The 16489-nt window shown below is 40.6% G+C and overlaps 1 protein-coding gene across 3 annotated transcripts in view; it reads right to left on the reverse strand.

Moving 5' to 3' along the window:
- Positions 1 to 15955, reverse strand: part of LOC117423618 (DIS3-like exonuclease 2) — an 84139-nt gene extending 68184 nt beyond the window's left edge. Inside the window, exons 1-5 of one of the 3 annotated variants that reach the window (XM_034039677.3) lie at positions 14934 to 15955; positions 12103 to 12927; positions 11054 to 11199; positions 10618 to 10671; positions 6445 to 6546 (exon numbers count right to left, since the gene is read on the reverse strand). In XM_034039677.3, coding sequence (XP_033895568.2) covers positions 6445 to 6546; positions 10618 to 10671; positions 11054 to 11199; positions 12103 to 12910 — 1110 coding nt within the window. In that variant the 5' untranslated portion in view covers positions 12911 to 12927; positions 14934 to 15955. Of the gene's footprint in view, positions 1 to 6444; positions 6547 to 10617; positions 10672 to 11053; positions 11200 to 12102; positions 12928 to 14707; positions 14894 to 14933 lie in introns of those variants that run through there. The other 2 variants (XM_058990399.1, XM_058990400.1) reach the window with 2 other exon arrangements.
- Positions 15956 to 16489: the final 534 nt, after the last annotated feature.

The raw sequence follows: 16489 nt of genomic DNA on the forward strand, positions 1-16489 counted from the left end.
AACAATGTCACACACAGCTTAGAAAGAACCTCTGGGAAAGCTGTGCTACAATGACATACCTTGTGAAGTATTTGGTTGCAAACCATCCCCAATATGCCTAATCATGCTTAATATGAAGATTGATCATACTTACAAAAAACAAAATAAAGGAAAACCCACACGTTTCAAAATTATTTTACCTTGTTTCAGCTGAGGCTGGCACTACTTCTGTAGTGTTGACCCAGTCATTAATTATATTAATTGTAATTATAATAACTTTAGTACACAGATTACATGACTTCAGTGAAATCAGATTAGTGATCAAAGGGCAGTGGGTACCTCTCTGCGTTCCAGACCGGGGAAAAGCTCCTGTTGATTTTTCCAGAAAGCATCTGATTCCAGTTAGCTCAGTTATAAACAGTTTCATGTTTGTTAAAGAGGGTTAGATTACAGCACACCATTATGACACACCTTTACGAGCATTACAATTTTTTTTTTTTTTTTTAGGTTACAGATGACTGGCTCCAGCCAAGTATGTGAAGATGCAAAATAAATAAATAAATAAAAATAAAAAATACAATCTTATTTGTTACCTCAACTTCTATTGCTGTGTAATTGACAGCTCATTTCCGAATGATCTTAAAACGCCACAGGTTCTCGGAATGCCGTTTCGGATGCAGTCGTGCTCTTAGTGGTGTGGTAACTTTAAAAAGAAACTCCCTCAATACTCCGGGTGGAGGTGTACAGTAGCAATAGATTTTATTTGCAAAAAACAACTTGTCACTGAACTGAAGTCAACCACAGCAAAATAGCAAACAGTAGCCTTTAACTTGAAGGAACAGAAGTCGTAGAAACAGATCCATTTGCTATGCCAAACACTGGCATTCTACAAACCGCTTCTATTGCCTTTTTAATTAAAAATGCTTTTTTTATGTTCTGGGTTAATATTGGCTTTGCAAAAAAACACACACACACACACAATATTGATGAATCTCTCTGGAGCAGATAGGGCAGAACACCCCTACCCCTACTCTCCTTGTGCATTACACATGTGACTCTTCCTGTGAACTAGTCTTAATATTCCACTTGCACAGTCTGTGCGTAAACTCAAAACTTCCCTTTGATCAGAGGAAGCTCTGTTCACGGTGACGCTGTACTTACAGGAACATGCCTTTCCTTTACTTGACAGTTGAAGTCACACCCACCTGCTCGCTCTATTGTATACTTATCGAAACTGGGCAAGTACCCCTGGGAATATGATCTTTTGCCCAGCATACAAGACAAAGAATAAATCACTTATTTAAAATATAAATATATATTCAAAATGGGAAAACATCTGCTGTTGAAGATATTAAAAAACGCAATAAAACAAATCTTTATATTAAAGACCTTTTTTGAAGTCACTTTTGATGGATTTACAAGCTATTTATTAAATAGAACTGAGGCTTTATAAAAAGTGACTTAAATGTAGTGCTAATGAGGGCCTGTTAAACCACTGATATAACATGGTTGGTGGTACTCAGTTGGGGAATTACTCCTGTTGCATAACAGTTTGATCCATTCCTGGTTTTACCTTGAGTTTAATAAGACACAGCTGACCTTTTCACATACAGTGTGGCTCCTTAAGCTTGTATTAAGTGAGTGAAACTGCTACGCAACATGAGTCTTATTTCCATCCCTGCACTCACATTGTATGCTTCACATGCTGTAGATCTCTATTCGGGTGATGTTGGGTCTGATTACAAACATTGGGTAAAGAGGAAATCAAGAACGGCCATCAAACTGACAGAATCGAGGAAGGACACGTTGACATACAGGACGTAGGATGCCGTCTGTAGAAAACACTCCCAATTATTCGAGGCGCAGTGTGAATGCAGGTGTGCTAGGATTCTGAAATGCATACAGGTGCATTTTATGATCCAGGTCAGATTTAATCCTGAGAATACAAGGGACGTTATAAACAGGAAACGGTTAAGCCAGGGCTAACAGCACCACTTCCCATTTTGATTAATTTCGTCATAACCACTCCATCCTTTCATTCTTGTGATGGATAGAGAGAGAGATAGACAGATGTGTTGTGTTCTCTCTTCAGGCCACATTATACTCATTAGTCATCGCTGGTAACTTATCCCACATGTATATGTGAACTCAAAGGGCCAGTCTGTATAGAAATCACTATATGTAAATATTTATATATACAACAGCCTCATTTAACCACTGTTCTGCAATGGACAGGCTGCACAGTGGCTCATGTGGAGAACGCTGAATGTAAATTGCCATTAATGATGGTACTTTGTACTGGATTACCAGCTTGCATATTTGTTGACCATATAATGCAGCTGCATGTTGGCCAGGGAGGGAGCAGGTACATGATGAAGTCAGGGAGCCGCCGCTGAGAAAGAACAGAAGCGGTTTATATGAAACCCAGAAAGAGCGTGGAGGACCACCTGGAAATGAGTTCAGTTAAAGTAATACGGTTTAAAAAGAAAACAGGCTACCAGTAGGGGAAAAAAAGAAAAAGAAAGACACAGAGAGCAAAGGAAATGGAGGAGGAGTGTTGCATTCAAGACTTTCAATTTACGTCCATTTGTTATTTATTAACATCCTCTACTTTGTTCTTTTTATCCTACGTCCCAGGTATACCCATGGATAAGTCTACGATTCTGTATCCTGAAAGGAACCGTCACGTGGACATGCTCGGGAGCAGAAATCCACTTGCAACCACCCCAGTTTACCAGCAATCAAGTAAAACAGTTGCTTGGATCTCCTCCTGCCAGTACACTAGAGTCCATTAAGAGAGCTAGAGACTCACTCTTAAATCTTACAATACGTCTGCATTTGCAGATATCTAATTATTTTAGTATTCCATCGCAAGCAGGTATAAAACACACCAAGTGTCTTTCCGCACAGCAGAAAACACACAGGACACAATAAACTCCAGTAGCAAAGGGAGAAACACGTGCACTACACTGCAAGCACCTGGGAAAAGACTCAAAACGCGGTCAACAGAGCCAACCTGAACTTAGCAACGTAAACAGAAATGAATCAGAACAAAAATCGTAACCAAAAAAACTAAACTAAACTAACTCTGCAACGCTCTAAAAGAAACCATCCTTTATGGTCGTGAAAAAGCCTACACCCAAATTCAGTCATACCTGTCAAGTGCTATAAAACTCAGGTGGTAACAAGTGGTTTGTTTTGATGTGCTCTTTTGTGACTCACTACCTCTCTGAATACACATCACCCAAGACTGGCTATTCTGAACCAACAGACGCTGGCTTGATCACCTTTTCTTCTTTAGGAAATCATAACAGCTTGTATTGCTATACAATAGAAGAGACAAGCCTGTTTATTACGACTGTTTAACGGGGAGCGTAAAAGTCTTAGCTGATCGCCCGTTTAACATGGGAGATACCTATACACTGGGATTTTTCAGTGGCCACTGGAGACTGGTGGTGCTTCTACCTAGGTAGTCTTTAGATCAGTGGTGCACAACTCGGTCCTGGAGGGTCGGTGTCTCTGCAGGTTTTTATTCCAACTGCACCCTAAAGTACTTTATTGGACCTTATTAGAAGCTTAATTGTTCCTATTAACTAATTTAGGGTATGGTTAGAACAAAAACCAGGAGGGACACCAGCCCCCCCATGACTTGAGTTGTGCACCACTGCTTTAGATTATGATACTTAAATAGAAAAGTATTAAATAGCTTAAAACACACACACACACACCAAATACAGCAACTGAAATATGAGCTGTCAATATTAATAGGCCACATCATAAGGATTTTACTAACTTTTTGTCGGACAAGCAGAGACTGTTCCTGTTTTTAAATCTGGTACACTGCCTGAAGCTTATGAATTGATTTTAAAACAGCCGACATAACAAAAGTTTTTTTATTAAATTTTAAACTATCTGTTTTTAAAAATCATATTAGCTCAGCACTTTCAGGTCTTGAAAGTCACAATATAAAGGGCAATGTTGTATTGTATAGAGCACTTTAAGGAAGTAGGTCCCATAGCATATGAAAAGGAGACAGACTAAACTACAGCAGCTCCGAGTCCTTTTGTTCTTCAGACGGTTGGCTCTCTAGAACCATAAGGAAGTGTCACGTGTACAATTCCAAACTTAACTAAACTTTATAGAAAAGCATCTTTCTTTCTTTGTTAAGCCATCTCCCATTTCAATGCCCTTAGTAACATTTCAAATTGAATGCCAATCACTCACAATTCTCAATGTACTCTTCTGTGTTTAGTGAAGCCAGCATGCCAAACAGATCGCACAGGTTGAAGACAATAAACTAGTTTTTTTTTTTTTTTTTTTGTAATGCTTCCAGCTCTTGTTCTTTCATATCTATAGATAGGTGTCTACTTAAATCATGGTAAATTTATGTATTTTTCGCGGGTAGGTTATGGAATAAAATTTGGATTTTGCAGACATTTTGCAAAAACTGTTTAAACATTAAATAAACCCAAGTAGACAATATTTCAGAGCATTATAAAAGCCGAAAAACAGTGGTACTTGCTTCCTTACTAAAACAGTGCTGTCATTTGTTAAAGGCAAGCATGCAACATCCCCCTGCAGTTGCTGCCGACATTCTCTGTCTGGTGTGGACTTGCCCATACATTGAGACTCCATGTTCTGCATCCACTGAATTGGCTGGAAGTACAAGGCAAAGCTTTGCCAAGTTATACAGATGAGGAAATTGATTAGAAACAGTCCCAAAACTCGGTTACCCAAGGGCATCTGGCACACTTTAATAAAGGCAATATATGCAGCACGTTCGTTGTCATGTTATTTGTCCCATTCAATAATTTATTTTATTAGTACCGAGTCAAAATAAAGAAAACTTGCCTATTCGGGTCTAAAATTCTAACTGTGTTTAAAAAGTAAGCAGCAGGTTGTTTGAAGCGAGGTGGCTGTGCTAGATCGTACCTATAGTGCTGATTTAACTTGGCTACAACCGACAAGAATACTTTTTGTCTGCGCTGCCTTTCCAGTTTGTTTTCTGACAGCTGTTTATTTTATGTTCTGTTCAGCAGCCTCTGTAGTAGCCTTTCGTTTAATGTGCGATTGCAGTTTCTTTGGGAAATATCTTGACAGGATCATCAGCCGAAACATACTTAGCTTTTTTGCTTTGTCGTCCATTTCTGGTATTTTACCTCAAATGCTGAAAACTAGATTTTAGCAAGCTAAATCAAAATAATGCAGCACTGACTTTGTCCCACCCCCTTCTGTAGAGTACAGGTCACAGAAAAGCCAGTACAGACACACGGATAGGCTGATTAAAACATTGTTGTCATTTGAACAGTGAACAAGAACGTTAACCGCTTTGGGAGTATGTATTTTTTTGTAAATCGAAGGACTTTTTTTTTTTTTTTTGGCTAAGTGCAATGCACACAGGACGGCGAAGGAATAAAAAAAAGCCTATCTACAGAAGGAAGATGTGTAGTTTGCGTCGCTTGCGTTGTGCAGTAGTTCATTTAAAACAAGGTTTCTTTTTTTTCTCTCTGTACTTGGCCGGTATGCATTGGCTCTTAAGAGGTGAATTTTGCGGGGACCCCTCATTTCCACAATGTAGGTAGACCCCCTATATTATACAGCTGTAACAAAAAAAGAAAATAAACTTAGCATTTATAAAAGTGTTTTTTTTTTTTTTTTTTTTTTTTACATACAGAATTGTCCCATCTCGGCATACCGATTTATACAAACAAAGTAAAATAAACACACAACAGTTTAAAATGTAAAAAAAGTGTCAAAATGATTTAAAGCAATTAAAAATACTTACTGGAATCCTATAAAAGAATATGGATGCCCGAAGCTTGGGGGGTGGGGGGGTAGATAAATAAAAACACATCACTCCAAATGAAAGAGTTGCTAAATATCATAATATTAGCCAAGAAAGGGTTTGGCAAGGAGGCAGGAATACGGAGGAGGCTGGGTTTGACACAGCGGCTCAGCAGATACCATGTCCTGGGGGAAAAGCAATCAGATCAGTTGCTGAATGAAGGTCCCCCCAGGGAGGAAAGGCAGGATAGAACACGGAGAAGACTCAAGTCCATGGAGGAGGGGCAGGTATACAGTAAAGAAGGACCAGGTTCGATAAGCTGCTGCCAGGGCACAATATGGTCAGCCAGTTTGAGGGTTATGCAAGGCACTGCTAAGGCATAATGCACGCCAGGGTGCGGCAAGCATGCTTCTGCAATATACTGAAGAAATCGAGGGGCCATCGGTTTTGAACTGGTGCAGACAGCAATGTCAAATTAAAAAAAACATCTTCTGAAGGTGAATTTTATATTTTCACAAAACGGCAACAGTCAAATTAAATTCCTCCCAAAAATGTCCACCCCCTCCCCCTCCTTCCCCCCCTCCCACCACTCCCCACCCCACACTACCACCACTCATGTTCTTATGACAGGTTCACCATGGCGGGGGAATAAAATCAAATAAAAAGTAAACTCCACATACTTTCCACTGCTCTCTGGGGAGGAGTTTGACCACGACCACGTCGCCGTTGAGAGCTCTGTTGCGAGGCACGATCCCGTCAATGAAGATATCCCGGAGCCCATCCTGAGGAGCACAACAGGGGTATAACAAGAGCCAGGTGAGGTTTTACAAGGCTTTACAGAACACTGCAGACACAAAACAAACAGGGGGCATTACTACAGCATTACCATGCCAGCAGATGCTTTGGATTGCAATGCATTTGCCATCCCACAGAGTCGCTGGGATAACTAGGTTCAATAGCTACAGCAATCTGCACATACACAGATGGACTTCAATAACGCATTGACAACCATACTGCGTATTCACATACCGTGGAGGTATGCAGACTGTTTTCTGAAATAAGGTGGGTGGAAATTTCTACCTTTGAAATCTAGAGATGCCGGTAATCATCGATAGAGTGCAAAGCTATGCCCATTACAGCACATCAGTGCAACTGCAATGTCACACAAGGGGCTACGCTATACAGCTACACATTAACCCTGAAGAAATGGTTGTGGAATGTCAATAAGCAATGTTTAGTAATTACCACAACCTGACAACCTCCTGTTATTAACCATCTGTGTAGGTGGGGGTCCACTTCCTGAACTCTAAGAGTTCCAAACCAGATTACCAGGAAGACTTGTGTTTGGTTCTGTAGCGTTTTCAACCCTGACAGTTGCACTTGAAAAGCAGGGGGGGGGGGGGGAGGACGAACACAGCTGCCTGGGTCACGCAGTATTGAGACAAAGTGGTACTAAAGCATTACTACAATAAAGCAAAGCTTTCATTCAAAACAAAAACTTAGTACAGCAACACCAAATGTTGTCTTGTTTTTTTCTTCTGCCAGCTGTAACTGAAATCAATACTATAGGACCCTATGACAAGGTCTTTAAAGAGGCTCACGGTGGTTTTGGCTTTTTTTTTTTTTTATTTTGCATGAAGCGAAGCGTGTCATGCGCCAACGCTCTAGGTCACACTGTTTAAGTTCAATACCAGCTTTGCAGGCACTCAGCCAGGGCAGTAAAGAGCAACACCCCTCTGTATCTAATGGTTGATACAGGCATGGCAGAGGAGGGACAGGGAGTCCCAGAGGAAACGTTTTTAATTGTTACTCATCCGGATCACTCAGTTTTCCCTTCCATACATAACATACATTTTGTTGGCAAAACAAATAAAAGTTGCATCTATGAAAGACTATTTGTTTTTTGCTGTTTGTTACCATACTGATCATAAAGCTACAGTGCAACACATGTTACTCGTAACTCATGGAATATCTTTTTCAAAGATCTATATCAACAACAACAATAATAATAATTGATTTATCATGGACACATGAAGCCATTTAATATTAATTCCATAACCCAGATTTCACATTCATGGAATTTAACCATTGAGCATGAGAAATGTATTAAGTTGATCTACCTGAAACTGTTGTCACAAAAGAAAGAAAAGCATGCAAATACAAAATGTGCCATGTGGCCACTATATGGCAGCCATGCGAGATAAGAGATTGTAGTGTTTATACATCTCTGTGGTTGCAGAATTGTTTCAAGTGTTTTATTGTAAAAAGACAAATTCTACCCCTAACTTATAATTGGAGAACAGGAATGGTAATCGCAGTCAGAAGATCGAAATTAATTCTAACACAGCCACAGGCTTGCTGTATAACAATGGACAAAAGACACCGTTACTCCAGGTTCCACCCAGTTCAGTAAATAGCCGTTTTTATTTTCTTAGTAACTTTTGCGCAAAAAATATTACTGCAGTTTACTAAAACAGCACACATGCTGGCATATTTAAACCGTTCATTCACAATTACAGGGAGACAGTGAAAAGTGGCAGACAGGTTGCAGGCATTGTAAAGAAAAAGAAATAAGGTATCCGAGCAAAGCCCAGCGTTTATAAAAAGAACAGTGGCAACAAAGACTAATTTTATATATATTTAAAAGCACTTTCTAGGCAGTCTATCAGGGGGAGGCCAGGAATAGAGCCACCAGCTTCTCATTAAACATATCTGCTATACAAGGACATCTTTTTAGACCCAATTGCATTTAATAGAAAGCCTGATCTGGTGGTAAAAGCTGCACAGAGCCAGAAAATCCCTGGTTTAAACCACAGGGTCACGGTAGGGAGGAGGGGGTGTGCAAGTCACTTAACCTCCCGGTGCACCAATCCTTCCAGCTGTGAAATTGGGTAGAAGCAGGACCCTTAACGGAGATGCTGCAGGTCACTTCAAGTTCAGTTTTCAAAAGTTTTGTACAGCTTCTGCATTGACCATGTTGGGTGTCCTGAATTGGGGTTAGAGCCTCAATTTGCCATTTGATCATCGCAGATATGACAGATTTGGGTTACTGTACCAGATGAAAAATGTGTTCCCATGGCATTCATAGCTAGAATTCCTCACCACCCAAAAGGGACGCCTGGTACTTCAATCTACAGAGGTGTAGCCTCTTCCAGGGAGGCACTGCCTGCAATGCAATTGCAGGGATGCCTGGCTTTCAGGATAAAGACCGCCACCTTTGGTGCTTGGAATAAGCAGACACAAGGAGAACGCGGTATAACACAATACTTAATATCCTTTCACAAAGTCGACTTAATGACCTCTGCTTAACATGACTCATGCATGCCATTCTGCACCTAAAGAAGTAGACAGGTGCAGGGCACAGTGTGGGTTGAAAGGAGAAGCAAACAGCGATGCAACGGTCAGTTAAAGTGAAGTGGCACACTGGCAGGTTAGGGGACTGCATGTTAACCGTGAACTCCGTTACATTTTTTGGCTTCTCAACCACAATATTTATTTACTTTTATTTCAAGCACACATGAGATTAGCAGTAAAACATCTGTGGCAACATGACTTTAAATGAATGCAAATGTTTGGCAGTCCAAGCCAGAACCCGTGTAGGTTAACCCAAACCATTCCCCCAGACTCACGTCAAAAACCCTTTCTATAGTTGAGGCAGACGTTATAAACACTGATCTGTTTTCAAGAATTGAACAAGAAAGCAGGGCTTGGATTAAACGTTAACTGGCCAATCTGTTCCTTGTCAAACTTTTTCATTTTGGCTACTAACGGTTCTGGCATGAGAGCTTGTTGTTTCAGGCTCCTATCCAAACTAACCTGTGTTGCAGTGTTACGCATTGCAGTAATATATTTTTCTTTCAATTAAATGGAAACATATATAGCCCAGAGGCATTTCTCTCACTGCGCTACAAGCCTGGGCTTTCTAGAACACAGGTGACAGTTACAGATATGAGGTATTCCCAACAGAGACCCCAGTACAATTCAGGGAAAAAATATATATATAAATGGGGCAGCATATGTTAGTCACAAGCTTAACAGAAAATCTTTATCAAAAGGAACGGCTCACAAAAAAAATTGGATGCGAAACCCCCAGAAGCAAATGGTTGCCAATGGCTACCAAGTCACCTAAATTGACTCCTGTCTTTCTCGTCAATTCCCTATGAAGTCCACAAGCTTAGTGACCTCTCTGAACTAGGCTTCCAACCAAGTAGAGAACCGATTAAAAAAATAATAATAATCTGACTCTTGACGCACAAGCCTCGGAGATATGGCAGTCTCCACTACCCATTGCCTCCGTTTTCAAACGCCAGCCTGTCCTTGCTAAATCTGGGTGGCAGCACAATAGTTAAGAATTAGGCACCCAGAACATGCTTCATATTCTTCAGTTTGATTAATAAAGCATGCCGGTAAATTTGGGATTTGAGACAGACAGCTTTTATTGCAAGTCGAGCAGAAAGTCTTGCGTCCCTTAAAAGTGCAACAGAAGACAAAGGCTCCCCACTCCTTTTACTCTGAAAGGTGCACCTGGTTTCTGGAAAATTGTGTTACACCCACCAGATAAGGATTTGCTCTTTCACCTTCCTGAGCGAGGCCACAGTAGGCATATTTCACTGAAGGGCTGCCAATGTTTACCAGCGAATTCATTTATAACACGAGTAAGTCAAGAACCTTTTCATTCAAGTGGTGGTTTATCAGGATATGTAGTTTCAAAAAGGGACACACTACCTTTCATTAAATCAATCAACCCCAGGATGCGTCACAACTGGAGAAGGGAATACAAGTTCATTCATGGAGTCTCACGGGGTTTATTCAATTTAACTCAAGATTGAGAAAAGCTTGCAGGCATTACTTACAGGAGAAGGAAGGAAGGCCTCGTGGTACTTCTTGGGGTTAATTCTCAATGGACCCTATGAAGAAGAAAATTGACATATTTGCAAACATTTCATCACTGTTAAAAAAAAAAAAAAAAGTATGAAATCGAATCTTTAAACCCCAAACACAAAAAAGCATTAAACAAACCCGTTAAACTGATCAATGCATCGACTGAAACAGTTCATTATCTTGGTATTACAAAGCTTCATATAAAATGCAAAAAGTCTTATGATTTCCACACGACGCGTGATTGATCAATACTTCACATGCTTTAAATAAAATAAAAATACACAAACCAGTAGAGGTTTACAATGCTTTTTCCCCCCTAAAATGATCATTCCAAACAATTATACATTTACACATTCTTATACTTCTCTCAGTACGGACCTTGTGAATCCCACAAAGACTTCTCCCTACCTGAAGAAGCTCCGATCTCTTCAGTCCTGCGGACACATCCTGAGGTGCCATGTAAGGTTCAAACACTTGCCTCTTCCTTCCTCTGCCTGGATTGTTCCTGTGTCTACCATTGTCATTGGGAGTCGCATTAGAACCGAAGCCTCTACCTGAAAACACACACAAACAAAATCAAGACAAGGTCAGCACTGTTTTACACTGTTCTGAGACAGCTGGATAAATCATCAATATCATACTCACCCAATCCAGGTTTTAATTTGAGATTGAATACTAAAACTAGGAATGGATCAAACTGCTTTGCAACGGGAGTCTTATTTCCATCCCTGAGACTACTGAAAGTTTGATGGACTTCTGTGTGTTAATACAGACCAATTACCACAACATTTCTGGGTCGGATTATAATAACGATCCAAGTCATCAATTAAACTGCAAAGTGCTAGATGTACTCGGCCAATAGGTATATAATGTAATAAGCTGAAGGGAATTGAGGTTAAAGCTTCTATTCGGACAGATTTTAAGTGATTAGGCTGGGAGTGCTATTAGGTACAGTGCCTTAATGCACAATTAGCACAATGGGGGGTGTGCTTTTTAAGAATCTATTTTTCATGTTGTCAAAACTAGTATTATGCAAGACCTTTGCTTAAATTAAATGTCATTCAATCTGAACATGCACACCTTCATTTGTCAGGATAGACAATATGCTATTCATTATAACGATCTTGCATCAAAAGGTCTGCACAGTGTGTTGATACCCCTGCAGGGCTGAGTGTCACCATCATGCCCATATTTCAAGCTCAGCAAAGCACTGAGGCTGAGTGCTGGCCAATCAGGAAGAGACACCCTTAAATTAACACAGCAGACAAAAATAATATACACTCTACAGTCCACTCTCCTCTTGTCCCAATTATATCAAGTCTTAAACAAAGCACTAGGTGTGTACTTTCTTTTTTGTGATGGAGGGGGGAGGGGGGGAAGGCAAAATCCACAAAACTATCTCCCCCCCACTCCCCACTCCCCGCTCCTAGAACCACTAGATCTGTTTTTTGCCTTACCTGGGGACTGGCCTGCAGTCATTCTATCAGAGAGAGACTGCTTCTCAGAGCTACGTGGAACCTGCCCTGCAGGCACCAAATCCCCATCCGAATATTCAGACCTGTCCCGCCTCACGTCACAACGCCCTTTCTTCTGCGTTTTCTTCAGTTTTTTCTTCTTGTCCTGCTCCTGCACACTCTCAGGGCCTCCGTCATTGCTGTGCTTTGGGAAAACGGCACCTTGTCTTAGAGAGTGGGCCATCCCTTTGTTCACAGAGGTTTCCAGCAGCCTGGGTATTTCCACAGAAGGTCCCCTGAATAAAGAAGCATCGTGCTGCGGAGTCTCTGAGCCCGTCTGTTTTCCCTCGCCCCCAGATTCCACGTCCCCGTCCTGGCTGGTGTTGGTATCCTTCCTTTTGCTGTGCCTCTGCCTGACAGCCATGCCCTGCTGTACTCTCAGGTTCTCCCCAGCTTCCCCACGTTCATTCAGTTTCTCCATATACAGGGAAAGGGTGCTCTCGGCTTTCGCCCCCTTATTTGGGGAGGAGGAGTACCCATTCCTACCCCCAGTCTCCCTCATCTCGTTTTCCCCTTTCCGTGAAGGAGCTTCCGAGGTGTCTGGGATGGTGTCGGAAACAGCGAGCCCATGGCTTTCCTCTATCTGTTGCTGCTGCTGGGCAAACTGGTTGAGGTAGGAACGGAACTTGCTGCTGTGGTGCTGGCTTAGCAGCCTGGAGTAGGCGTCTTTCTGGGGTGCTGCCATGTGGTTCTGCCCACGTCTGAACTCCCGAGACGGATTAGACCCCTTGGCCTGTCTGCGATGATCCATGCTGTACTGGTTTGAGCCTGCAGAGATTCACAGATGTTACTCACGGTCTAAAGCAAAATGAACAATAATGCACATTTTAAATGCCTATAAAAAGGTTCAGTGCATCACTCCTCTGCACTTCTTAGTGGTAGGCTTAAAAAAAAAAATGGAGAAAGAAAATGAATTTTAAAAGCACAGATTTCCCTCTTATTAGCACTAGTGGACTAATAATACCCCTATCTGTTTGTGACAGAGCAGAGGCTCTGTGTCTGTGTGTGGGGAGGATGTGTTGGTGTGTGAGTGTGTCTCTGCGTGTTTGGTGGCTGTCGGCCATCTTGGTAAAGGAAGCTGGAATGAAAGAAAACACAGGGATAGCCGAAGCTTGGGTGTTATATTGTTTGTTTTGAAGAGTTTGTATGGTTTGTATTTAAACCTTCTGTTTGTTCCTGTTTTGATTTGCTTGTTGTTATTAAAAGGCACTTTAAACTACAGCTCTGTGTCCTGGTTTGCTATTTCTGCTGCTGACCAGCCTTGACCGTCCACTACTACCCCCACTACTTTAGAAATGTTTTTTAAACACAGTACTGTAGGACATGGTTGGACGTTTCTATTTGTTCAATTTATTAAATTAAGGACAAGGCTTAAACAAACAAACAAATAAACAAATAAATAAATAAATAACCGACCACAAAGTGTGACTTGCACACACTTACCTCCCCAGCAGCCCGGCATAACTCAAAAATACAATTGATAACAGTACTGCTAATAAGACTGAAGAATATTTTCAGCATTAACGCTGTATGACTCACATGTCATTTCTTAGACATGTCGTGTTGGCGTTTTTAAAATTTAAGACAGGATAACTTCCAGGTGACATTTCAGAACATCAAGAACAACGTGTTTAGGCTGTGATAAGATTAACTGCTTCCAAAACCTCATGCACACGTACAATTAACGAAGGACATGCTTATGAATACAGGCACATTCTCATTTTCCTCATTTCCATATAAATACAATTTTTACATTAACTAAGGCATCCTTCTGAACTGCAAACTGGAAATGACAGACAGCTAGCAAGATAGATTACCGAGACACAATGAACACGCCACCGCGGTTAGTAAAGACAACAACAGCAGCGCACAAATGTGCCATGGCGTAGGATACTACTGTAAAAGCCTCTGCCGAGTTTATAAAACGCAGCTTTTCAATAACAGAAAAGTCAAAGGGTTGGCCTACCAACTTCACCGTGCTTTGCATCCATTTTATTGAGGATCAATCGAACGAGGTGAAACATTAACATGTTGAAGAGATGCACTGTGGTTGACATTTGTTGCGTTAATTACTGTAAATAGTAAACGTCATTAATGATGACATTTTGTCTTGCGTGTAACGATTCAGCAGACAGGCTGATACCGTGAAAAATACCGTGAAAAAACATTCAGTAAATGCCACACTTTAATAATAATAGCAGCAATATTGGATGAATACAAAAATGCAAGAATAGGCCAAAGAAACAAAAAAGTTTGGGAACAAACACTCTAACGTCACCAAAACAAGCTTAGCACCGTTAGAGTAATTTTTAATGTTTAAGTATAAACGAGGTTTATCGTCAACTTTGACCAATGGTATACTAACACAATCCTTCTAGCTAACTACTCGCGGGTTAATTATTATTATTATTTATTTCTTAGCAGACGCCCTTATCCAGGGAGACTTACAATTGTTACAAGATATCAAGAAAATGCAGTAAAAAAAAAATAAAAAAAAAATGCAAGGGCATTCAAATTCAGTAAATTAAAACAGAAACATGTAATTTACCTATCGGGTTCTTTTATTCTCGCACTGTTGCCGATAACTAACGGGGTTGCAACATGCAGTAAAACTAGGTTCAAACACATAGTGTCCACGCATGATTGATGATGCAGAGGCAAAATGAATAATCCAATTAAAAAACTGACAAAGAAACTACTTAAAAACCACGAGCTGGGGAATACACCAGGATTGAAGTGTATACTAATAAAACTAAGACAGTCAAATACCATACCTTTTAAAACTAATCAGTTTTTGCCTGTTCCAGCAGTCTCTCTTTCATAAGTTTGTAGAGCAGGTTTTTTGTTCCGGGTAAGACTTCTTGAACTCGTATTAACAACAATGTCGCAATGGTTTCTGGGAAACGTATTCCCTTGGCTGTGGTGTATTGCATTACAGTTGAAGTTACATTCGGCAATTAAACAAGTATTGACTTAATTTGGTTTTATTTGTATTACTTTAAAACTAAAAGTTAAGTAGTTATGTACAATAGTGTGCCGCAATTACAGAAAAAAAAGATATGCCGGTAATGAGTTTGTTCAGCTCTTGACAACCTCTCCCACTCAAAAGCTATCTAAAAAAAATTAAATGTAGGATGATTTTTTTGTCAATACTTCTTGTACTAAAACATATGTAACTGTTTTTTAAGCGTATTACGACAGGATGTTAAGAGAAAATGTAGGAAAACAAAAGATGTGGATGTTCATTTAAGAACACGCTCAAACTTTGTCAGACTCAGAGAGATTTGTAAACTTCATAGGCTCGTTACTGGACAGACCACAGACAGAATTTCGTTTTTGTGTATTGTTAGGGTTGCCAACTGGGACATTTTTAAGACAGGTCAGGTTTTTCAGCTCACCTCTCTAACCGGACGTTCATTGATTTTAAAGTGAGTATGAACTGTCGCTAAAGGAATGCAATTGTTTTGTTTACTAGTAGTTAACAAAAGCGCACGCCTGTCCGGGGCGGGAATTGCTATCTGCGAGGGTCGTTTGCATCAATCAGACCTCCACAGCTCGCTGATTTGTCTGTTTGGGGCGGTGTGTGAGTGAAGCAGGAAGAAATATTAAATAAATAGAAACGTAACCATGAGGTTAAACGAGAAATAGCGCGGGTAAGTCCAAAATTCTAGAAAGACGGAATCGCACTAGTTTGATAGATATATTGTTTACCATATAAAATTTCAAGCAACACGATAATAATACGTTGTTATGATGCTCTCGATACAATGGCCTTCCAACCCTGGTCATGGAGAGCCCCTATCCAGCAGGTTTTATAGGTGTCTCGACATCATCAGTGGCTAAAGATCTGGAAGACCTGTTAATCCTGACTAATTAAGCCAATAACTGGTTCAATTAAGTAACTGGGAGATTGGTTGAAACAAAAACCAGCAGCCACAGCAGCTCTCCGTCACCCCTGGTCTAAATCAATACCTGTACTAAATATTAGAAAAACGTACTAAATAACAGGTTTATTGACGTGGGTGGCCTTCCGTATCACACAGCCCTTTGGCTACAGTCTTTGCTCACAATATAAAAGGCCACATTGTTACACTGTAGTTACCTATCTGTATTGAGATGTTTCCCCAAAATACAGATCTTCTCCTGTGGTCTCCTTTCCAATGCCCTGGTACTGACTCTTGTTCTGGACTGGCGTGTTATATCTCTGCTAATTCTTTCATGATTTCATATTCTGCATTAAGTACAGCATTGAGTACAGAGACATTGAGTGGGAGGTACAAACCAGATCCTCTGGTTCTTTTTCCCCTGCTAATAATTCAGTCTGTTTGAA

Source organism: Acipenser ruthenus, chromosome 17, assembly GCF_902713425.1.
Source record: "Acipenser ruthenus chromosome 17, fAciRut3.2 maternal haplotype, whole genome shotgun sequence".
Taxonomy (NCBI): domain Eukaryota; kingdom Metazoa; phylum Chordata; class Actinopteri; order Acipenseriformes; family Acipenseridae; genus Acipenser; species Acipenser ruthenus.